A 25,851-nucleotide genomic window follows, 5' to 3' on the forward strand; every position below is an offset into this window, starting at 1 on the left:
TTGGAAGGACTGATGCTGAAGCTGAAGCTCCAATACTTTGGCCGCCTGATGCAAAGAGCCAACTCATTGGAAAAGACCTTGATGCTGGAAAGATAAAAGGCAGGAGAAGAAGGGGGCGAGAGAGGATGAGATGATTGGATGGCATCACCGATTCAACGGACATGAGTTTGAGCAAGCTCCGAGAGATGGTGAAGGACAGGGAAGCCTGGCGAGCTGCAGTCCATGGGGTCGCAAAGAGTTGGACACAACTTGACTAACAACAACAAATTCCGATTTCACAGGATTAAAAGAATATGGTTAATTTTTTATTATTTTTGGTTATGCTGGGTCTTTGTTGCTGCATGCAGGCTTTCACTAGTTGCAGTAGTGGGTAGGAGGCTACTCTTCCTTGTAGTGGCTTCTCTTCTTCTGGAGCACAGGCTCTAGTAAAATAGGCTTCAGTAGTTGTGGCTCACGGGTTTAGTTACTCTGACGCCTGTGGAATCCTCCTCGACCAAGGATTAAACCCATGCCCCCTGCATTGGCAGGCTGATTCTTATCCACGGTACCATCAGGGAAGACTAGAATATGGTTAACTATTGAAAACAAGCAGTTCAGTGCTCACTTTCTTATAGGAAGTGCTCGATAAACGTCACTCTCCAGTCCTCTAAAACACGCCCTTTGACGGTCATGGTTTCTGTATCTAAGAGGGTCTCGGTGTGCATCCACTAACGCTGGGCCCAGCATGGAATGCACCCCTGTAGTAACAGCGGCCACGCGTAGAGCCGCGACGTTCCAGGAGGTACTAGGAGAGGTCCGGCGCCGGGCTAGCCCACCAGGGGGTACCGCCCGAGCCGCGCCAGAGGGACTGCAGAATGACAGCTCACGCAGTCCTTCTCAGAGCCCAAGACTTCCCTCTGGTTTATCACACTGTCTCTCCGGCGCAGCGTCCAGGGTTCCGCCCAGAAGGGGCTACGCTATCCCTCTGTAGTCGCGAGCGCGCCGGCGCCTGTCACCGGAAGAGGCGGGTGACGTCACGAGGGACTACGCTTTGCGCTGGAGGCGGGAGTCGACAGGCGGTCTCTGGCTGAATCTCCGCGGCCCCAGGACCGTGGAAGAGGCTCCGAAGGGCGGCCGCGATGCCCAGCCCCCAGCGGGTCAGTCAGCTCCTGGATCTGTGAGTCCGCCCCGGCCTGCCTTCCTCTCGCCCCGCCCCGGCACAGCCCGCGCCCGCCACCCGTCACGGCACCCCATCCCCGCCCCCTTCCTGCCTCCCATCGAGGAGGTCCACAGGCTGTTTCTGCTCCTGGGTCCGTGATTTGTCCTATCCTGGCTGAGAAAAATCGTGCCAAGTGGGCTGCCCGGCAGGCTTGCCCTTCTGTCCCCCGATAGGTGTCCGAACTCAGCCTTGACAGCTCCTCGCCCAGGCGATTCCTGGCAGTGGCCTGTCTCTGGCGGGAGCTAAAAGCCTTAGTAAAACAAAACAAAACACTGGATGGGGCTCTCAAAAGCCTTCAGCAGAGTTACACCCAGTTGCTGTAATGGGGATAATTATTGATTCTTTGACGCAGCGCTTGAATCCCTGATTGCGCTTGCTGCGTTCAGCACCCGGGTCTACCATTCTCCAGCTGTATGACTATGGGAGAGTAGCTTAACCTTACAAAGTTAATATAATAACAGCTACCTGTCTCATGGTGTTATGCTGTGCTTAGTCGCTCAGTCGTGTCTGACTCTACGACCACATGGACTGTAGCCAGCCAGGCTCCTCTGTCCATGGGGATTTTCTATGCCTGTAAAATATTCGTATCAAGTTAAGGTCTCTGAAATTTCTTTTACTACTGGGCAGTCTTCTAAGGATTTAGGTTTAAATTTACTCCTCCCTGTAACGCTATGGCCTGTAACTGCCTAGTATTAAAAGAAATCTCAGAGAGCTTAACTTGATATGAATATTTTATAGGCATGTCATTATAGGATGGCTTATAAAGTGAGCATAAGGAAGTTCTTTAACCTTTGCAATGGTTTATGACATTAGGAGTTTACAGATGGTAGGAGATTGGTTTAAAGTGATTACTTTAGGCTATTTTAAGAAGACGATTTAAGTTGATTGTCAGAGGCATTTACAAGAAATAAGTTTCACTTATGTTCATGATATAAACTAGATTTGGTTTTGCTTATGTGACTTAACTGGTTTGGTCACCTTGAGGGATTTTTCAAGCCTCATCTCGATTTATTTTATTTAAAAAAATCCCCAACTTTCAGTCATTCTCTCAGCAAGCTAAGAGTGAACCAATATAGTGTTACTCTCACTACTCCTTCAATGTAGGCTTTGGGATGGATGGTTTTGTAATTGCCCTTACCGGCAGTTGCATAGTCACCCTGGACACTGGCAGTAGGATCTTTGTGTTCTTCCAGTTGTCTAACACTAATGGATAACATTTGATGTGTGAGTAGCCACTGAAGACATTTAGAACTCTAGAGAGGATACAATGCATTAAGGAGGCTAAGATGATAGCCAGGTATTGAAAAGGATTCTCCAGAGCAGAGATTTCCAACTAAATAATCAAGAGAAGTGTGTGTGTGTTAAGTCACCTAAGTCATGTCTGACTCTTTGCGACCCTATGGACTGTAGCCTGCCAGGGTCCACTGTACATGGAATTCTCCAGGCAAGAATACTGGAGTGGGTTGGCGTTTCCTTTTTCAGGAGATCTTCCTGATCCAGGGATTGAACCCGTATTTCAGAAGTGTTGCCAATTTGTTGAAAGATTGGCATCTAGTCTTTCATATCTTTTTGGGATATTGACAGAAACTTTTTTTTTTTTAAACCAGTTATGCTGTTAACGAATCACAAGTCCATGTGCCCAGTGAGGGCCATCAATACTAAAACATTAGAGTTTGAAACAGAGATTTATTACAGATTCATACAAGGAGATGGGTGGTTCATGCCCTAAGAACCCCAAAGTTACTGAAAGCTCTCAGCAAGCCCCTTTAAAAGTAAAAGGTGAGGGGGGGCGGGGGTGTGGTTAGTTGTTACAAACATTTTGTGTAAGATCCTTTGCTCTTGAGGTCAGGTGATGGTCATGTAACATTCCTGTAAATCTCCACCAAATGAATGTTATTCTGTGTCTTGACAAGAAAGGGCAGGATCCCAAAGCACAGCTTTCACCTTCCAAGAGCCCAGGAGGCAGATCTCAGTTGGCAGTTCTCTCAGGGCCAGGTTCCCACATCTTGCCCAGATGTCATCTCTGAGGGAGCCAGGCACTCAACCCCACTGACCCTCAGTCTCCTCAAGCCACCTAGATGGGGAGACCAGGTTCAAGGCCTGGGCCAAGGCTAGTGGAGGGCCTTAGTAAGGGCTCTGGAGCCCTATAGAAGAATACAGTTCTTAGTGTGTTCCCTGGGTGCTCCAGCTCACCTGCTGGCCCAAGGCTAAGTGAGCTGGAGGGCCTCCTTTCAGGAGAAGGCCTGAATCTGCCTCTTACCTCACTATTCACCTAATGACCACCACACCAATGACCTTTGGGTAAATCACTTCCCTAATGGTCCCTCATTGACAGTTACTTGTGGACAGGGCCCACTGGGGCACTGAGCAATGACTGAGCAAGACCTGTTGCCTAGTAAAAGAGTGCAGAATAGTGAGGCACAGCAATGGCTGCCTGCTAAGGGCTGTGCTCATCTTGCTCTCTTACAATAGTACATGTACCTCCATCTTGGGTAGTTAGGGTGTCTAAGGCTATGCAGTTGTCTAAAACAACTCTGGCTAAAGAATTTCTAGATTCTTGCTGTGATTATAGAGTTTTTCAGAGGATAAGGTCTCTCTTAGTGAGATTTAAGTGCAATTTTTTGTTGGTGTCTTTTCCAATAAACTGAGTCTCTAGATTTTAATATATGAGGCATTGTCTTGTTTAAGAAGCAGACCACAGAAAGCTTTATGGACCTGGTGGAAATAAGCCTTTTAGTATTACATTAGTGTCTTATAGTACTGAACTATGTCATGGTTACTTAGGAAGGGATTAACATGAAGATGATAGGTAAGCTTCCATGTAAGTAAGCTTCTATATGGTATAAGCAATCAGTTAGTTAAAAAGTATTACTGTGGAAACAAACGAAAGGCAAAGATTAAAGATTAGTTGGAACAAAGTATAAGTGTAGTTGTTGAGTCTAGTGAGCAGCCAGTCAAGAAAATTTTTGGAGCTGAGCTTAGATTTTTAGATGGTGGAATGAAGATGGCAGTTTTAAACTGATAGATTTTCCTGGTTTGCAGTTTGAATGTCAGTGATGATGTCATCAGGTGTTCTGAAGTAAGTATGAAGGTTGTTTTTTTGTCTATGCATGATCCACTGTGGTGAATTCTCTGAAGTCTATATCAAGACCTATAGCCTTATCTTGTAGGGTTTGAGGAAAAGAACAGTTTTAGTTTTAATTTCAAGTCAGAAGGGTGGGAGAGAGTTGAAAATATTAGTTTGGAGAGTTGTAGTCAGATTTTAGAGAAAACCGCAAGAGTTCAGGATCCAGTCCAGTTTACAGTTAGAAACAAAAACCCAAAGAAAATAAGCAGGACTAGAATTTGATTATGGGTATGCCAAAGTTTTCTGTTTAAACATGATTTTTCTTTCTATAGTCACTTTTACCAAAGTAATTTGTTTGTAAAATAAGTCTAGTCTCTTTAAACCTGACTTGTTATTTACATAAGTACAGCAAGAATAGATTTTATGTGCATTCTCAAATATGATATTCCAATCAAAGCTTTGGTAATATCCAAGGGCTTTTATTGACTCTATAGAGTTAACTTTAGGAACTTCTCTGGTGGTCCAGTGGTTAAAAATCCACCTTCCAATACAGTGGACCCAGATCCAATCCCTGGTAAGGAAGTAAGATCCCACAGGCCCTAGGGCAAATAAGCCCCCATGTACCACCACTGTGGAGCCTGCTATATTTGGAGCCTGTGTGGCAACAAAAGATCCCTCATGCCAACAAAAGATCCTTCGTGCGACAACTAAGACCCGTCACAGCCAAAAACAAACAAACATATATATATATATATATATATATATATGTATGTATTAAAGTCAACTTTAGATACTTAAATCTGACTTAACAAGGAAACTCAGGTTACATCTTTAAAAGCCTCTTTTTGCTAAGAAGCCAAGTGAAGGACTTAGCAGTTATGTCCTATTACAGGGAAAACAAATTCTTATTGAATTTATGCAAATATCTATTGCCATGAAAATAGGAATAGTCAATAACAGGGTTTTTAAAATTTGTTTTAATTCTGAAGGAATCAGATAAGGAGAGAAAGAAAAACGTTTCATTTTTGTTTATAGAAGTATACCAAATTGTAGGTTTAGATAATTTAGGAGAGGGAAAAAAAGATTTTTAAATCTGGAAAACAAGCATTAAATACCAACAATGTTTCAAGAAATGTCATAAAAGTTAGTTATTTTCATCAGTTCATTTGGGCCCTTGGCATTAATCTTTATTTTCCCTAATCTTGGGTTAGCAGTTTTATGAATTAAGCAGTTTCTCCATTAGAGTTCTAGAAATTCTTACTCAGTTTACTGATATGATCATAAAGTTATCAGAAAGCTATATTCTAGAGGACTTGTCAGGGTCCTTTCTGTGACTCTCCACAAAGACAAAGCTTCTGGCCTATCAGTTCAGTTCAGTCACTCAGTCGTGTCCGACTCTGCGACCCGATGAATTGCAGCACGCCAGGCCTCCCTGTCCATCACCAACTCCTGGAGTTCACCCAGACTCATGTGCATCGAGTCGGTGATGCCATCCAGCCATCTCATCCTCTGTCATTCCCCTCTCCTCCTGCCCCCAATCCCTCCCAGCATCAGGGTCTTTTCCAGTGAGTCAACTCTTTCCATGAGGTGGCCAGAGTACTGGAGTTTCAGCCTCAGCATCAGTCCTTCCAAGGAATACCCACAACTGATCTCCTTTAGAATGGACTGGTTGGACTTCCTTGCAGTCCAAGGGACTCTCCAGAATCTTCTCCAACACAGTTCAAAAGCATCAATTCTTCGGTGCTCAGCTTTCTTCACATCCATATATGACCAACTCTCACATCCATACATGACCACTGGAAAAACCATAGCCTTGACTAGACGGACCTTTGTTGGCAAAGTAATATCTCTGCTTTTGAATATGCTATCTAGGTTGGTCATAACTTTCCTTCCAAGGAGTAAGTGTCTTTTAATTTCATGGCTGCAGTCACCATCTGCAGTGATTTTGGAGCCCCCCAAAATAAAGTGTGACACTCTTTCCACTGTTTCCCCATCTATTTCTCATGAAGCAATAGGACCAGATGCCATGATCTTCGTTTTCTGAATGTTGAGCTTTAAGCCAGCTTTTTCACTCTCCTCTTTCACTTTCATCAAGAGGCTTTTTAGTTCCTCTTTACTTTCTGCCATAAGGTTTGTGTCATCTGCATAACAGGTTATTGATATTTCTCCTGGAAATCTTGATTCCAGCTTGTGCTTCATCCGACCCAATGTTTCTCATGATGTATTCTGCATATAAGTTAAATAAGCAGGGTGACAATATACAGCCTTGACGTACTCCTTTTCCTATTTGGAACCAGTCTGTTGTTCTGGCCTATAGTTGATTGTAAATGCTTTCCAAGAAGAATTAAGAGTAGAACAATAACTCTCTGTGAATGACAAAAGACTTAAAAATAGCCATGGTTAAAGACCTGATGAGAGTTCCCTATTTAAAAAAATGATAAAATTGTCAGATAAATTCAGTTATTTCTATGACATACAATATTTTAAGATGACTGATAACATTATACTAGGATGGGTCAGATTTCTAAGAATTACATGTAATTTCTGGAACACATATTAATAACATTTTGCTGTTGTTCAGTCACTCAGTTGTGTCTGACTCTTTGCAACCCATGGTCTGTAGCACACCAGGCTTCCCTGTCCATCAGCCATTCCTGGAGCTTGCTCAAACTCTTGTCCATCGAGTCGGTGATGGCATCCAACCATCTCATCCTCTGTTGTCCCCTTCTCCTCCCACCTTCAATCTTTCCCAGCATCAGGGTCTTTTCCAATGAGTTGACTCTGCATCAGGTGGCCAAACTATTGGAGCTACAGCTTCAGCATCAGTCCTTACAATGAATAATCAGGATTGGTTTCCTTTAGGATTGACTGGTTTGATCTCCTTGCAGTCCAAGGGATTCTCAAGAGTCTTCTCCAACCCCACAGTTCAAAAGCATCAATTCTTCTGTGCTCAGCCTTCTTTATGGTCCAACTCTCACATCCCATACATGACTACTGGAAAAACCATAGCTTTGATTAGACGGACCTTTGTCAGCAAAGTAATGTCTCTGCTTTTGAGTATGCTGTTTAGGTTGGTCATACCTTTTCTTCCAAGGAGCAAGTGTCTTTTAATTTTATGGTGGGAGTCATCATGTGCAGTGATTTTGGATCCCAAAAAAATAAAGTCTCACTGTTTCCATTGTTTCCCCATCTACTTGCCATGAAGTGATGGGATCAGATACCATGATTTTAGTTTTTTGAATGTTGAGTTTTAAGCCAAGTTTTTCACTCTCCTCTTTTATTTTCATCAAGAGGCTCTTTAGAGAACCCCATGAACCCCATGAACAGTATGAAAATTCAGACAAAAATTAGTGTAAAATAAATAATTTTTTTCTTTGTAAAACCAAAAAGCCTTAACTTTTGTAATGTTGCAAAGGTTCAGTTTTCCTAACTAATTACAGACCTGATAAAGATAACATGAAGCATAGGAAATTATTTTGCTAAGACACAGAATCTTTATTTTTTTATTATAAATTTATTTATTTTAATTGGAGGCTAATTACTTTACAATATTGCATTGGTTTTGCCATACATCAACATGAATCCACCACAGGTATACATGTCTTCCCCATCCTGAATCCCTCTCCCACCTCCCTCCCCGTACCATCCTTTTGGGTCATCCCAATGCACCAGCCCCAAGCATCCTGTATCATGCATTGAACCTGGACTGGTGATTCGTTTCACATATGATATTATACATGTTTCAATGCCATTCTCCCGAATCATCCCACCCTTGTCCTCTCCCACAGAATCCAAAAGACTGTTCTATACATCTGTGTCTCTTTTGCTGTCTTGCATACAGGGTTATCGTTACCATCTTTCTAAATTCCATATATATGTGTTAGTATACTATATTGGTGTTTTTCTTTCTGGCTTACTTCACTCTGTATAATAGGCTCCAGTTTCATCCACCTCGTTAGAACTGATTCAAATGTATTCTTTTTAATGGCTGAGTAATACTACATTGTGTATATGTACCACAGCTTTCTTATCCATTCATCTGCTGATAGACATCTAGGTTGCTTCCATGTCCTGGCTATTATAAACAGTGCTGCGATGAACATTGGGGTACGCATGTCTCTTTCAATTCTGGTTTCCTCAGTGTGTATGCCCAGCAGTGGGATTGCTGGGTCATAATGCAGTTCTATTTGCAGTTTTTTAAGGAATCTCCACACTGTTCTCCATAGTGGCTGTACTAGTTTGCATTCCCACCAACAGTGTAATAGGGTTCCCTTTTCTCCACACCCTTTCCAGCATTTATTGCTTGTAGACTTTTGGATCACAGCCATTCTGACTGGTGTGAAATGGTACCTCATTGTGGTTTTGATTTGCATTTCTCTGATAATGAGTGATGTTGAGCATCTTTTCATGTGTTTGTTAGCCATCTGTTTGTCTTCTTTGGAGAAATGTCTGTTTAGTTCATTGGCTCATTTTTTGACTGGGTCGTTTATTTTTTTGTAATTGAGCTGAAGGAGTTGCTTGTATATTTTTGAAATTAGTTGTTTATCAGTTGCTTCATTTGCTATTATTTTCTCCCATCCTGAAGGCTGTCTTTTCACCTTGCTTATAGTTTCCTTTGTTGTGCAGAAGCTTTTAATTTCAATGAGGTTCCATTTGTTTATTTTTGCTTTTATTTCCAATATTCTTGGAGGTGGGTCAGAGGATCCTGCTGTGGTTTATGTCGGAGAGTGTTTTGCCTATGTTCTCCTCTAGGAGTTTTATAGTTTCTGCTCTTACATTTAGATCTTTAATCCATTTTGAGTTTATTTTTGTGTATGGTATTAGAAAGTGTTCTAGTTTCATTCTTTTACAAGTGGTTGACCAGTTTTCCCAGCACCACTTGTTAAAGAGATTATCTTTTCTCTATTGTATATTCTTGCCTCCTTTGTCAAAGATAAGATGTCCATAGGTGCATGGATTTATCTCTGGGCTTTCTATTTTGTTCCATTGATCTATATTTCTGTCTTTGTGCCAGTACCATACTGTCTTGATGACTGTGGCTTTGTGTAGAGCCGGAAGTCAGGCAGGTTGATTCCTCCAGTTCTATTCTTCTTTCTCAAGATTGCTTTGGCTATTCGAGGTTCTTTTTTATTTCCATACAAATTGTGGAGTTATTTGTCCTAGCTCTGTGAAAAATACCGTTGGTAGCTTGATAGGGATTGCATTGAATCTATAGATTGCTTTGGGTAGTATACTCATTTTCACTATATTGATTCTTCCGATCCATGAACATGGTATATTTCTTCATCTATTAGTGTCCTCTTTGATTTCTTTCACCAGTGTTTTATAGTTTTCTATATATAGGTCTTTAGTTTCTTTAGGTCGATATATTCCTAAGTATTCTTTTCATTGCAATGGTGAATGGAATTGTTTCCTTAATTTCTCTTTCTATTTTCTCATTATTAGTGTATAGGAATGCAAGGGATTTCTGTGTGTTGATTTTATATCCTGCAACTTTACTATATTCATTGATTAGCTCTAGTAATTTTCTGATGGAGTCTTTAGGGTTTTCTATGTAGAGGATCATGTCATCTGCAAACAGTGAGAGTTTTACTTCTTCTTTTCCAATTTGGATTCCTTTTATTTCTTTTTCTGCTCTGATTGCTATGGCCAAAACTTCCAAAACTATGTTGAATAGGAGTGGTGAAAGTGGGCACCCTTGTCTTGTTCCTGACTTTAGGGGAAATGCTTTCAATTTTTCACCCTTGAGGATAATGTTTGCTGTGGGTTTGTCATATATAGCTTTTATTATGTTGAGGTATGTTCCTTCTATTCCTGCTTTCTGGAGAGTTTTTATCATGAATGGATGTTGAATTTTGTCAAAGGCTTTCTCTGCATCTATTGAGATAATCATATGGCTTTCATTTTTCAGTTTGTTAATGTGGTGTATTACACTGATTGATTTGCGGATATTGAAGAATCCTTGCATCCCTGGGATAAAGCCCACTTGGTCATGGTATATGATCTTTATAATGTGTTGTTGGATTCTGATTGCTAGAATTTTGTTAAGGATTTTTGCATCTATGTTCATCAGTGATATTGGCCTGTAGTTTTCTATTTTTGTGACATCTTTGTCAGATTTTGGTATTAGGGTGATGGTGGCCTCATAGAATGTGTTTGGAAGTTTACCTTCCTCTGCAATTTTCTGGAAGAGTTTGAGTAGGATAGGTGTTAGCTCTTCTCGAAATTTTTGGTAGAATTCAGCTGTGAAGCCGTCTGGACCTGGGCTTTTGTTTGCTGGAAGATTTCTGATTACAGTTTCAATTTCCGTGCTTGTGATGGGTCTGTTAAGATTTTCTATTTCTTCCTGGTTCAGTTTTGGAAAGTTGTACTTTTCTAAGAATTTGTCCCTTTCTTCCAAGTTGTCCATTTTATTGGCATATAATTGCTGATATTAGTCTCTTACAATCCTTTCTATTTCTGTGTTGTCTTTTGTGATCTCTCCATTTTCATTTCTAATTTTATTGATTTGATTTTTCTCCCTTTGTTTCTTGATGAGTCTGTCTAATGGTTTGTCAATTTTATTTATCCTTTCAAAGAACCAGCTTTTGGCTTTGTTGAGTTTTGCTATGGTCTTTTTTGTTTCTTTTGCATTTATTTCTGCACTAATTTTTAAGATTTCTTTCCTTCTACTAACTCTGGGGTTCTCCATTTCTTTTTTTTTCTAGTTGCTTTAGGTGTAGAATTAGGTTATTTATTTGACTTTTTTCTTGTTTCTTGATGTATGCCTGTATTGCTATGAACCTTCCCCTTAGCACTGCTTTTACAGTGTCCCACAGGTTTTGGGTTGTTGTGTTTTCATTTTCATTCATTTCTATGCATATTTTGATTTCTTTTTTGATTTCTTCTGTGATTTGTTGGTTATTCAGTAGCATGTTGTTCAGCCTCCATATATTGGAATTTTTAATAGTTTTTCTCCTGTAATTGAGATCTAATCTTACTGCATCATGGTCAGAAAAGATGCTTGGAATGATTTCAGTTTTTTTGAATTTACCAAGGCTAGATTATGGCCCAGGATGTGATCTATCCTGGTGAAGGTTCTGTGTGTGCTTGAGAAAAAGGTGAAATTCATTGTTTTCAGGTGAAATGGCCTATAGATATCAATTGTATCATTTAAAGTTTGTGTTTCCTTGTTAATTTTCTGTTTAATTGATCTATCCATAGGTGTGAGTGGGGTTATTAAAGTCTCCCACTATTATTGTGTTATTGTTAATTTCCCCTTTCATACTTGTTAGCATTTGTCTTACATATTGTGGTGCTCCTGTGTTGAGTGCATATATATTTATAATTGTTATATCTTATTTTTGGATTGATCCTTTGATCATTATGTAGTGTCCTTCTTTGTCTCTTTTCACAGCCTTTGTTTTAAAGTCTATTTTCTCTGATATGAGTATTGCTACTCCTGTTTTCTTTTCGTCTCTATTTGCATGGAATATCTTTTTCCAGCCCTTCACTTGCAGTCTGTATGTGTCCCTTGTTTTGAGGTGGGTCTCTTGTAGACAACATATATAGGGGTCTTGTTTTTGTGTCCATTCAGCCAGTCTTTGTCTTTTGGTTGGGGCTCAACCCATTTAAGTTTAAGGTAATTATTGATAAGTATGATCCCGTTGCCATTTACTTTATTGTTTTGGGTTTGAGTTTATACATGCTTTTTGTGTTTCCTGTCTAGAGAAGATCCTTTAGCATTTGTTGGAGAGCTGGTTTGGTGGTGCTGATGAATTCTCTCAGTTTTTGCTTGTCTGTAAAGCTTTTGGTTTCTCCTTCATATTTGAATGAGATCCTTGCTGGGTACAGTAATCTGGGCGGTAGTTTATTTTCTTTCATCACTTTAAGTATGTCCTGCCATTGCCTCCTGGCCTGAAGAGTTTCTATTGAAAGATCAGCTCTTATCCTTATGGGAATCCCCTGTGTGTTTTTTGTTGTTTTTCCCTCGCTGCTTTTAATATTTGTTCTTTGTGTTTGATCTTTGTTAATTTGATTAATATGTGTCTTGGGGTGTTTCGCCTTGGGTTTATCCTGTTTGGGACTCTCTGGGTTTCCTGGACTTGGGTGATTATTTCCTTTCCCATTTTAGGGAAGTTTTCAACTATAATCTCCTCAAGTATTTTCTCATGGTCTTTCTTTTTGTCTTCTTCTGGGACTCCTATGATTCGAATGTTGGGGCATTTAACACTGTCCTGGAGGTCTCTGAGATTGTCCTCATTTCTTTTAATTTGGTTTTCTTTTTTCCTTTCTGATTCATTTATTTCTACTATTCTATCTTCTCCTTCACTAATCCTATCTTCTGCCTCCGTTATTCTACTGTTTGTTCCCGCCAGAGTGTTTTTGATCTCATTTATTGCATTATTCATTATATATTGACTCTTTTTTATTTCTTCTAGGTCCTTGTTAAACCTTTCTTGCATCTTCTCAATCCTTGTTTCCAGACTATTTATCTGTGATTCTATTTTGGTTTCAAGATTTTGGATCATTTTCACTATCATTATTTGGAATTATTTATCAGGTAGATTCCCTATCTTTTCCTCTTTTGTTTGGTTTGGTGGGCATTTATCCTGCTCCTTTACCTGCTTGGTATTCCTTTGTCTCTTCATCCTGTTTATATTGCTGTTTGTGGGGTGGCCTTTCTGTATTCTGGCAGTGTGTGGAGTTCTCTTTATTGTGGAGTTTCCTCACTGTGGGTGGGGTTGTACATGTGGCTTGTCAAGGTTTCCTGGTTAGGGAAGCTTGTGTCGGTGTTCTGGTGGGTGGAGCTGGATTTCTTCTCTCTGGAGTGCAATGAAGTGTCCAGTAATGAATTATGAGATGTCAATGGGTTTGGAGTGACTTTGGGCAGCCTGTATATTGAAGCTCAGGGCTGTGTTCCTGTGTTGCTGGAGAATTTGCATGGTATGTCTTGCTCTGGAACTTGTTGGCCCTTGGGTGGTACTTGGTTTCAGTGTAGGTGTGGAGGCATTTGATGAGCTCCTGTCAATTTATGTTCCCTGCAGTCAGGAGTTCTCTGGTGTTCTCAGGGTTTGGACTTAAGCCTCCTGCTTCTGGTTTTCAGTCTTATTTTTACAGTAACCTCAAGACTTCTCCATCTATACAGCACCCTTGATAAGACATCTAGGTTAAAGATGAAAAGTTTCTCCACAGTGAGGGACACCCCAGAGAGCTTCCCAGAGTTACATGGAGAAGAGAAGAAGGAGGAGGGAGATAGAGGTGACCAGGATGAGATAAGGTGGAATCCAAAGATGAGAGAGCAAGCTAGCCAGTAATCACTTCCTTATGTGTGCTCCACAGTCTGGACCACTCAGAGATGTTCATGGAGTTATACAGAGAAGAGAAGAGGGAGGAAGGAGACAGAGATGGCCAGGAGGATAAAGAAAGAATCAAAAGAAGAGAGACAGATCCAGCCAGTAATCAGTTCCCTAAGTGTTCTCCACTGTCTGGAACACACACAGAGATTCACAGAGTTGGGTAGAGAAGAGAAGGGGGAGGGAGGAGATAGAGGTGACCTGGTGGAGAAAAAGGAGAGTCCAAAGGGGGAGAGAGCAGTCAAGCCAGTAATCTCACTCCCAAGTAAAAATGGGTACTGAAGATTGGGTTCTTAAAGGTACAAAATTGATAACAAATACCAAAAAGCAAAGATTAAAAATCTAGAGTAGAGGTTGGATTTTCAAAGATACAATATTAAAGGAAAGAAAAAAAGAAAAAAAGTCACAAAAATTATAAAAAATATATATATATATGAAGTTTGCTTTAAAAAATAGGATCTCTCTCTTTTTTTTTTTTTTTTGCGAAGCAATAGTAGGGTATAAAAATGAAAAATAGTAAAAATATATCTAGGACTTTCTCTGGTGGTATTGTGGGCAGTGTGGGGTCAGTTCATTTTTAGCTAGTTCCTTGATCCAGCTTATATTTCTCAAGATCTATAGGCCCTATGTAGTCGGTACTAACTACAAGGTTGTAATCTATTGCACCTGTCACTTCCAAGACAGTTCCCTCTGTTTTAGCTTCTTCTGTTTGCTGGTCTCTTCAGTGTCTGATTTCCTCCCTGACACAGGGGGCTATGGTGGACACTTTTTTTAGGCTCACTTGTTTGGTCACACTGTGGGGAGGGAGGGACGCTGCAAACAAATAACACTGGCGTGTGCTCGCAATGTCTCAGCCACACTGGGCCTGCCCCCGCTCATGGCGCGTGTGCCCTCCCTGCCCACACTGTTCAGGCTCTAGGTTGCTCCACTGGGAACCATCCAAGGCCAGCCCTGGGCTGCATGCACCTCCCAGGTCTAAGCTGCTCAGGTTCACGCGCTGGGGTAGTCCTCAGAGGCACAGACTTGGTTGGGCTTGCGTTTTGTGCCCTTCCCAGGTCCGAGCAGCTCAGGTGATGAGGTGTTTGGCGAGCGAGGTCGCTGTGACTTATCACCTCCCCCATCCCTGCCGCTGGGTTTTCCAGAGGTACAACCGGCACAGCTTCTCAGGTGGATGTTGAAATCCAGAACCCCAAGAAGTCTTAGTTAGCAAAGAAGCCTGCTTGCAGTTTTGTAGATAATGTCTCTCTGGGGCTGCGATTGCCCCCTTCCAGCTCTGGCTGCTGGTCACCAAAGAGGGGTGGTCTGCAGCCAGCTGTCTCTGTTCAGTCCTTTGTTCTGTGAGTGGGCCTGACAGTGTGTTACATTAGGGCTTTCGCATGGTAGGTATCCCACAGTCTGGTTTGCTAGCCCAAGTTAGTTCCCTCAGATTGCCCTCAGGGCATTCAGGCCTGGTCCTTACTCTAAGCAATGCAGCCCGCACCTCCCTGCCCAGCCCCCGCTTGCTAGTGGTGGGTGCAGGCATCTGCGCTTCTTCTCTACTGGGGGAGTTACCGTTGGGCACGTGATCTGTGTTTTTTTTGTGTGTGTGGGTTTTAATTAATTATTTATTTTTCCTCCCAGTTATGTTGCCCTCTGTGGTTCCAAGGTTCGCCACAGACTCGGCAGTGAGAGTGTTTCCTGGTGTTTGGAAACTTCTCTCTTTTTAAGACTCCCTTCCCGGGACGGAGCTCCCATCCCTACCTCTTTTGTCTCTCTTTTTGTCTTTTATATTTTTTCCTACCTTCTTTCAAAGACAGTAGGTGCCTGATATCCTCTGCCGGCATTCAGAAGTTGTTTTGTGGAATTTACTCAGCGTTTAAATATTCTTTTGATGAATTTGTTGGGGAGAAAGTGGTCTCCCCATCCTGTTCCTCCACCATCTTAGGACTGCCCCCCAGAATCTTTAGTTTCTAGATAGATTACACAAAAGGTAAAGAAAAACCTTTTATAATATTAAGAGTAGATCAGTAATCTACTTTTTAACACAGGGGGCAGGTTACCTCCAATTTGTATCAGTTTATTACTGAGTTCATTTTTAAAACTCTTATAAGTAAATCTATTTAAGTTTAGCTAAATTCCACCTTTCAACATAAAATTTATAAACAAGCAACTTTCTATATTCATTTAGACTTTGTATTAGTCCTTTTGCTCATTTTGGAGTAATCAGTAATTTTACTTTACAAAGTTACTATATAAAATTACTCCCTTTCTTTCCATAACAAAAACACAACCTGTATTCTTTACATATTCTTCCCTGATAGCTCAGTTTGTAAGGAATCCACCTGTGATGGGGAGACCCCAGTTCAATTCCTGGGTCAGGAAGATGCCCTGGAGAAGGGATAGGCTACCTACTCCAGTCTTTTGGGGCTTCCCTGGTGGCTCCATTGGTAAAGAATCTGCCTGCAGTACAGGAGACCTGGGTTTGATTTCTTGGTCAGGAAGATCCCCTGGAGAAGGAAGCAGCTACCCACTCCAGTCTGGCCTGGAGAATTCCATGGACGGAGGAGCCTGGCAGGCCACCATCGGTGGGGTCTCAAAAAGTTGGACACAACTGATCGACTTCACTTTCATATAGAAATACATCCCATTTCTCTCTCATACCTTGTATACAAAGTTGTTTTCTTTCATTTTTGTTTCTAGTATTTATTTTTATATATGATTATTAAATTTAACTTTTATTAACATTTATTTTCCAGTGGAAACTCAGAAGCATGCAGTTGTTGAACTGTCTATCATATAGCAGCATCCTGTAGTAGATTAGCAAATTCATGAATACATAATTACAAAACATATTTTTAGAGACATTTTTTTTTACAGTACAACTTTTTCTCACAGTTTCATTGAGAAATAATTGACATGCAGCACTGTGTAAGTTTGAAATATACTGCATAATGACTTGACTGACATATACAGTAAGTTCAGTGAATTATCTGTCATCTTATATAGATACAAAATAAAATAGAAAAAAAAAGATTTTTCTCATGATGAGAACTCTTAGGAATTATTCTCATAACAACTTTTATGTGTGACATACAGTGTTAATTGTATTTGCCATGTTGTACATTCCATCCCTAGCACCTATTTGTCCTATAACTGCAAGTTTGTACCTTAAAGATTAATGCCTTCATTCAATTCCCCCTGCTTCTGGTAATCACAAATCTGATATCTTTCTATAAATTTGTTTTTTGTTTTTAAAGTATACTTGTCCTACAGCACTGTATTAGTTCCTGTTACACAAAACAGTGATTCAGTATTTCTACACATTTCAAAGTAATAACCACAATAAATCTAGTTATAATATCTCACCATATAAAGATATTTTATAGTTACTGATTATATTCTATATACTATGTATTTCATACCCATGACTCATTTATTTTTAAACTAGAAGTTTATACCTCTTAATCCCCCTCATCTATTTCTTCCTCACCCCATCCCCTCCCCTCTGGCAGCCATCTGTTTGTTCTGTATATCTGTAGCTATATCTGTTTTGTTATGTTGTTTTGTTTTTTAGATTTCACATATAAGTGAAATTACATAGTATTTGTCTTTGTCTGACTTATCTCACTTAAGCATCATGCCTTCTAGGCCCATTCATATTGTCGCAAATGGCTATATTTCATTCTTTTTAATGGCTGAGTGATAGTCCATTTTGTAATATATATCACATTTTTATCCATTCATCTCTTGATAAGTGCTTAGGTTGCATCCATATCTTTATTATAAGTAATGCTGCATTGAACATAGTGTAGTATATATCTTTTTAGTTTTTGTTTTCTAAAGATAAATATTTAAGAGTGGGATTGCTGGATCACATGGTGGTTCTGTTTTTAACATTTTGAGGAATCTCCATACTGTTTTCTACAGTGGCTGCACCAATTTACATTCTCACCAGCAGTGCACAGGGCTTCCCTTTTCTTCACATCCTTGTCAACACTTGTTACTTCTCTTTTTGATAATGTCCATTGTAACAGGTGTGAGTTGATATCTCATGGTTTTGATTCGTATTTCCTTGATGATTAGTGAAATGATCATCTCTTCAGGTGCCTCTTGGCCATCTGTGTGTGTCTTCTTTGGAAATGCATCTATTCCGGTCCTCTGCTCATTTTTTTTTTTTTTCCTCTGCTCATTTTTTAAGTTGTTTGTTTTTTAATGTTGAGATGTATGAATTCTTTGTATATTTTGGATATTAACCCCTTATCAGTTATATTGTTTGCAAATATCTTTATATTCACTAGGTGGCCTTTTGTTTTGTTGATAGTTTCCTTCACTCTGCAAAACCTTTTTAGTTTAATTTAGTCTCATTTGTTTATGTTTGCTTTTGTTTCCCTTGCCTGAGGAGAAATAACCCTACAAGTATTGCTAGGACCAGTGTCAGAGAGCTTAACTACCTATGTTTTATTCTAGGATTTTTATGGTTTCAGGCCTTTCATTGAAGTCTTTAACCCAGTTTGAGTTTATTTTTACATATGGTATGAGAAATGTTCTAATTTTATTTCTTTAAATGTAACTGTTCAATTTTCCCAGGAATGCTTATTGAAGAGACAGTCTTTTCCTCATTGTATGTTCTTGCCCCTATGTCATAGTTTAACTGACCAAAAATGTTTATTTCTGGACTATGTATTCTGCTCCATTTAACCTAATGTGTCTGCTTTTGTGCCAGTACAATACTGTTTTGATTTCTGTAGCTTTGTAGTACAGTATGAAATCAGGAAGCATGATGGTTCCATCTGTGTCCTTCTTACTCAAGGTTGTTTTGGCTGTTGAGGGGTCTTTTGTGTTTCCATACAGATTGTCAGATTATTTTTTCTAGTTCTCTGTAAAATGCCAGTGGTGTTTTGATAGGAATTGCATAGAATCTGTAGATGGCCTTGAGTAGTATGATCATTGCAACAATATTAATTCTTTCAGTTCATGAAAACAGTATATCTTTTCATCTATTTGTATCATCTTCAATTTCTTTCATCAGTGCTTTATAGTTTTCTAAGTACAGATCTTTTACCTCCTTAGTTATATTTATTCCTAGGTATTTTATTCTTTTTGATGTAGTTGAACATGGGATTTTTTTTTAAATTCCTCTGTCTGATAGTTCATTGTTAATATACAGAAATGCAACAGATTTCAAATCTGATCAAATATGGTGTTTTAGATGGTGGCTTTGGGATTTTCTATGTGTAGTACCATGTCATCTGCAAACAGTGATGGTTTTAATTCTTCCCTTCTTATGTTGATTCCTTTTATTTCTTTTTCTTTTCTGATTGCTGTGGCTCGGACTTACAATACTACATTGAATAGAATTGGTGAGAGTGGTATCCTTGTCTTGTTCCTTGTCCTAGAGGAATTGCCTTCAACTTTTCACTGTTGAATATGATGTTAGATGTGGGCTTGTCATATATGGCCTTTATTATGTCATGGTACATTACTTCTATACCAACTTTGTTGAGAGTTTTTATCATAAATAGATGTTGAATTTTGTCAAAAGTTTTTATACATTTATTGAGATGATGATATTTTTCTTCAGTATGTTAATGTGGTATAACTCATTGATTTCTTTGTGGATATTGAACTATTCAAGGATGAGATTGATTCATCCCATCCCTGATGACTCTTTTAATGTACTATTGAATTCAGCTTGCTAATATTTTGATGAGGATTTTCACATTTATGTTCATCAGTGATGTTGGCCTGTAATTTTCTTTTTTGTGATATTTTTGTCTGGTTTGGGTATCAGATTGATGATATTCACTCACAGAATGAGTTTGGAAGTGTTCCTTGGTCTGCAATTTTTTGGATTTATTTGGGAGGAACAAATAAACTTGTTAACTTTTTTCCTAAATTTCTGGTAGAATTCACTTATAAAGCCATCTGGTCCTGAAGTTTTGTTTGCTGGGAGATTTTTAAATTGCTAATTCAATTTAATTCAGATTCATAACTGGCCTGTTCATATTTTCTATTGTGTAATTTTTTTAATCTGCAAGAGGCAAGTTTATTACTCAACCTCAGTAGAGACTTCTCCAGTTGTGCAGTGGTTAAGAATCTGCCTCCCAATTCAGGGGAGTTGAGTTCAATCCCTCGTTGGGAAACTAAGATTCCACGTGCTGCAGGGAAATTAATCTTGCACACCACAACTAGAGAGAAGCCCTCACACTGCAATGAAGAGCCTTTGTGCCACCAGCAAGATCCCAAGTATTGCAACTAAGATCCAACATAACTAAAAATAAAATAATAATAAATATTTTTTTTAATTAAAAAATAAAGCAATTGTAAAAATTAAAAAGCCAAAAGTAGGTAAAAATTAATGTTTCAGTATATTATCATATTTAGAATTGGTCTAGAAAAGCTATGATAGGTAATGAATATCCATTATTTAATTTAACTTAGTATAAACTTTTATCTTACATCTATTTAATCTACTTGTTTTTAATAAGTATGCTTGGCCTAAACATTAAACAGCTAATAATCATCTTATATTGTTTTTCTTGCTGACAAATTTTGTAGCATAGAAATAGCACAACTTCTTTGACTGTTACCTTGGTAGAAATGCTTGTGTGTTCACATTATATTTAATATTGACAACCCTGAGGACAAGCCTGTTTTATTAAACTGACACATTTAAGTTGGCTTTTATTTAGCAAAGTTTATTCCAGATAATACAAACTTGAAAAACATGTGGGTTAGTCTCTATAATTTACATAAGTGCTTATTTTCCTTTAAGTAGATTAAATAGAGCTCTTTAAAAATTTTCACATAACATACATGAATTTGTGTATACATGCATCTATATGCATAAATAGACACAGATCATATAACTTTCATTTTAAAAATTTAGCCATGCATCAGGTACAATAATATAAAGCTTAAAAAAAAAATAGCTGAATCCAAATTGTTTCTGACAGATGGAATAAATTAAGGTTACCTGCTTATGGCCAGAGTTTTACCAAAATTTTTCTGTCTGTGTGCTGTAATGATTCTTTTAGGGAAGCTATTTTTGGGGTCATTTTGTCTTTCAGAAGTTTTTGCCTACCATTGTCTCTGAGAAGTTTGGGATATTCTTTTTTTAAGGGTGTCACTAAGATGGACTATCATATCTAAATTAAAGATTCCCCAAAGTGGCTACTGCAAATCCAGTTATCCTTCATAAAGTTCACCTATTTTTTCAAAAAGTCTCAAGATCTTGGTCTGTGATTTGGACCAGGTAGAACCCATCTTCACCTTAGATTCTCTAGGACATCTTAACTCTGAAGGGTACGGTTTTTGAACAGCTGTTCTGAAACTAGGGGATTACTCCTCCCAACCCCCCACTTTTTGAACAGGGTTGGGTACTTACCAAAAAGTTTCAGTAACAGTTCTTAGTAAAATTGGAGAGCTCAACACAAAAGGTAGCGATGCTTGGATCCAAGAGAGATTTACCATGAAACTCCATGGTCAGTGAGAAAATAGTGAGCATAATGAACTCTATTCGTACTGGTACTTGTTTACTCACCACGCCCTTGACTAATTAGGGGTTGTCTATAGGTCCCACTTCTGACACCAAAAACTGTCAGAAGAAAATAAAGAGAGATTTATTTGTTATGAATATTTTTTTGAATGAGGAAGAAGCTATTCATGAACAGAGACTTCAACTGAAAGTGGTTAGAAGTTCAGAGTTAGTAGTTACAGGATGGTTTATAAAGTGAGAATGAGGAAGTCATTTAACATTTACAATGATTGGCTATTACAGTGGAAGTTTACAGATGACAGGAATTTGGTTTAAAATGTTTATCTTATACTATTTTGGAAGATGATTTAAGTTTTTACCTATTGTTATCAGAAGCATATATAAGAAATAGTCTAAGTTAACTTTTGCTTAAGTTCATGAAATAATCTAGAGTTTCACTTATGTAACCTAGCTGGTTTTGTTTTCTTGGAGGATTTTCAAGCTTAGTTTCCATTTTATTTTAACACTAGCAAGTAATATATCGGAGAAGGTGATGGCACCCCACTCCAGTACTCTTGCCTGGAAAATCCCATGGACAGAGGAGCCTGGTAGGCTGCAGTCCATGGGGTCTCTAAGAATCGGACAGGACTGAGCGACTTCACTTTCACTTTTCACTTTCATGCATTGGAGAAGGAAATGACAATCCACTCCAGTGTTCTTGCCTGGAGAATCCCAGGGATGGGGGAGCCTGGTGGGCTGCCGTCTATGGGGTCGCACAGAGTCGGACACGACTGAAGCGACTTAAGCAGCAGTAGCAGCAGCAAATAATATATACTAAATGCTAGTTATTGTTACTATTAATTATTTTACACCAGAAATTGTGCTGGAAATTGCAGTTATAAAGGAAATTGTTTATCTCCAGGAGCTTTCAGTCTATTAATATTGCCACAAAAAAAGTAAAGATTGAGAAGAACAATTGCTTTAATCTACCAAATGCCTTCTAAAAGAGTAGGATTTGACATTTATGTTATATCTCATAAACTTCTGGCCCTCAGTCCACAGTCACTTTTCATAAAAGAAAAATCTATTGATTCTCCTTTATGTAGACTCAGACTTGCATAGAGTCCTGAATAAAGTATCTTGGTTTAGTTCTTGGCATAGTTTTTATACTTCATCCAAACAGAATATCTTTTCTGTCAGTAAAGACAGAGTGGTTCGGCATCTGACAAAGCCGAGCAGCCATGGCCCATCAAAGGGTTCTTGGGGCACTTCAGAGGTTTCCCAAGGCCCATGGAGGTGGCAGAGGTCTCCTCCACCCACCAATGCCTCAGCCTTCATCCATGGCATCAGCCTCAGGCTTCACAAAAGTAAAAACAAGCCAGGAGTAAGACAAAACCAGTACAAATAAATCCACAAGTCAAAACAGCTACAGTCAAGTTCAAGGAAAGCAAAGAACTTGATAAGCAAAAGCTACCAGAAAGATGGCAGAGTAAAAGGACATGCACTCATCTTCTCCTACGAGAACTCCAAAGTTGCAACTAATAGCTGAACAACCATTGACAGAAGAATGTTGGATCCCACCAAAAAAAGATACTGCATGTCCAGGGGCAAAGGATAAGCCCCAACAAGACAGTAGGAGGGGTGAAATCATGTTTTGAATCACACCCCATACCCACCAGAGAGCTCAGAGGGCTCAAACAAAACATTCGCACCAGGACTCAGGGACCCCACAAGAGACTGAGCCAGACCTGCCTTTGAGTGTTTGTCTCCTGTGGGGGCATGGGTCAGCAGTGGCCTCCTGCGAGGACAGGGACTCTGGCTGCAGCAGACCTGGGAGGGATGGCGTGTGAGCCCCACCATAGAACCACTGAGCAGATAACCCACAAACAGGAGAACAGTTACACCAAAGAATTTCTCACACTGTTGCAAAAGTTCTAGGGCCACAACATATTTACCAACTGGGGATCCAGTAAAGGGACTGAGAACCCCCTGGGAATTTGACTTTGAAGGCCAGTGGGATTTGATTACAGAACTTCCACAGGACTGGGGCAACACTCTTGGAGGGCACAAACAAAACCTAGTGTGCACCAGGACCCAGAAGAAAGGAGCAGTGACCCAAATAGAGACTGAGCCAAACTTGCCTGTGAGTGTCCAGGAGTCTCTGGGGGAGACGTGGATCGACAGTGGCCGGCCATGGGGTAAGGAGCACTAAATACAACAGTCCTGGCATAAGCCCTTTTGAAGAAGGTCACCATATCCATACCATAGTTTGGCCTAAGACCAAACTACAGGGAGGAAACACAGCCCCACCCATCAATAGAAAATTGGATTAAAGATTTATTGAGCATAGCCCATCAGAGCAAGACCCACATTCCCCCACAGCCAGGCCCTCCCATCAGGAAGCTTCACAACCCTCTTACCTTTATCCTTCAGAGGGCAGACAAAATGGAAACCACAATTACAGAAAACTAACCAAACTGATCACTTGGATCATAATCCTGTCTAACTCAGTGAAAGTGAGCCATGATGTGTAGGGCCACCCAAGACAGATGGGTCATGGGGGAGAATTCTGACAAGACGTGGTCCACTCGAGAAGGGAATGGCAAACTACTTCAGTATTCTTGCCTTGAGAACCCCATGAACAGTATGAAAAGGTAAAAAGATATGACATGGAAAGATGAGCTCCCCAGGTCAGTAGGTGCCCAATATTCTACTGGAGAAGAGTGGAGAAATAGCTCCAGAAAGAACGAACAGGCTGAGGCAAAGTGAAAACAATGCCCAGTTTATACAATTATAATTATATGTGGAAGTGGCAAATAGATTCAAGAGATTAGATCTGGTAGATAGAGTGCCTAAAGAACTATGGATGAAGGTTTGTATGCTTGTACCAGAGGCTATGATCAAAATCATCCCCAAGAAAAAGAAATGCAAAAAGGCAAAATGGTAGTCTGAGAAGGCCTTACAAATAGCTGGGAAAAGAAGAGAATCGAAAGACAAAGGAGAAGAGGAAAGATATATCCATCTGAATGCAGAATTTCAAAGAATAGCAAGAAGATTAAGAAAGCCTTCTTAAGTGATCAATACGAAGAAATAGAGGAAAACAATAGATTGGGAAAGACTAGAAATCTCTTCAAGAAAATTAGAGATAACAAGGGAACATTGCATGCAAAGATGGGCTCAATGAAGGAGAGAAAGAGCAAGGACGTAACAGAAGCAGAACATATTAAAAAGAGGTGGCAAAAATACACAGAAGAACTATACAAAAAAAGATCTTCATGACTAAGATAACCACGATGGTGTGGTCGCTAACCTAGAGCCAGACATCCTGGAGTGCAAAGTCAAAAGGGCCTTAGGAAGCATTACTATGAACAAAGCTAGTGGAGGTGGTGAAATTCCAGCTGAACTATTTCAAATCCTAAAAGATGATACTGTGAAAGTGCTACACTTAATATGCAAGCAAATATGGATAACTCAGCAATGGCCATAGGACTGGAAAAGGTCAGTTTTCATTCTAATCCCAAAGGAAGGCAATGCCAAAGAATGTTCAAACTACTGCACAATTGTACTCATCTCACACACTAGCTAGGTAATGCTCAAAATTCTCCATGCTAGGCTTCAGCAGTATGTGAACTGAGAACTTCCAGATGTTCAAGCTGGATTTGGGAAAGTCAGAGGAACCAGAGATCAAATTGCCAACATCCATTGCATCATAGAAATTCTATGAACAAGAGAATTCTAGAACATCTACTTCTGCTTCATTGACTACACTAAAGCCTTTGACTGTTTGGATCACAGCAAACTGGAAAATTCTTCAAGTGATAGGAATATCAGACCACTTTATCTGCCTCCTGAGAAATCTGTATGCAGGTCAAGAAGCAACAATTAGCACCAGACATGGAACAATGGACTGTTTCCAGTTGGGAAAGGAGTACATCAAGGCTGTATATTTTCACTCTGCTTATTTAACTTCTGTGCAGAGTGTATCATGTGAAATGCTGGACTGGATGAAACACAAGCTAAAATCAGGATTGTTGGGAGAAATATCAGTAACCTCAGATATGCAGATGATATCACCCTTATGGCAGAAAGCAAAGAGGAACTTAAAAGCCTTTTGATGAAAGTGAAAGAGGAGAGTGAAAAAGCTGGCTTAAAACAACATTCATAGAACTAAGATCATGGCATCTGGTCCTATCACTTTATGGCTAATAGACAGGGAAACAATGGAAACAATGACAAACTTTATTTTGAGGGGCTCCAAAATCACTGCAGATGGTGACTACAGCCATGAAATGAAAAGACGCTTGCTCCTTGGAAGAAAAGCTGTGGCCAACCTAGACAGCATATTAAAAAGTGGAGATATTCCTTTACTGACAAAGGTCAGTGTACTCTAAACTGTGGTTTTTCCAGTAGTCATGTATGGATGTGAAACTTGGACTATAAAGAAAGCTGAGTGCTGAAGAATTGATGCTTTTGAACTGTGGTGTTGGAGAAGACTCTTGAGAGTCCCTTGGACAACAAAGAGATCAAACCAGTCAATCCTAAAGGAAATCAGGCCTGAATATTCATTGGAAGGATTTGTGCTGGAGCTGAAACTCCAATACTTTGGCCACCTGATTCAAAGAACAGTGAGCCTTCATTGGAAAAGACCCTGGTGCTCAGAACGATTAAAGGCAGGACGAGAGAGGATGTGATGATTGGATGGCATCACTGACTTGATGGACGTGAGTTTGAGCAAGCTCCGGGAGTTGGTGAAGGACAGGGAAGCCTGGCATGCTGCAGTCTACAGGGTCATTAA

At 39.7% G+C, this 25,851-nt stretch overlaps 1 protein-coding gene across 2 annotated transcripts in view; it reads left to right on the forward strand.

Moving 5' to 3' along the window:
• Window positions 1-1,034: 1,034 nt before the first annotated feature.
• AMN1 (antagonist of mitotic exit network 1 homolog) overlaps window positions 1,035-25,851 on the forward strand; it is a 76,995-nt gene continuing 52,178 nt past the window's right edge. Inside the window, exon 1 of one of the 2 annotated variants that reach the window (XM_068971221.1) lies at window positions 1,035-1,156. In XM_068971221.1, coding sequence (XP_068827322.1) covers window positions 1,119-1,156 — 38 coding nt within the window. In that variant the 5' untranslated portion in view covers window positions 1,035-1,118. The remainder of the gene's footprint in view (window positions 1,157-25,851) is intronic. The other variant, XM_068971222.1, reaches the window with a different exon arrangement.

The sequence above is a fragment of the Capricornis sumatraensis genome, chromosome 4 (assembly GCF_032405125.1).
Source record: "Capricornis sumatraensis isolate serow.1 chromosome 4, serow.2, whole genome shotgun sequence".
In the NCBI taxonomy this organism is placed as follows: Eukaryota; Metazoa; Chordata; class Mammalia; order Artiodactyla; family Bovidae; genus Capricornis; species Capricornis sumatraensis.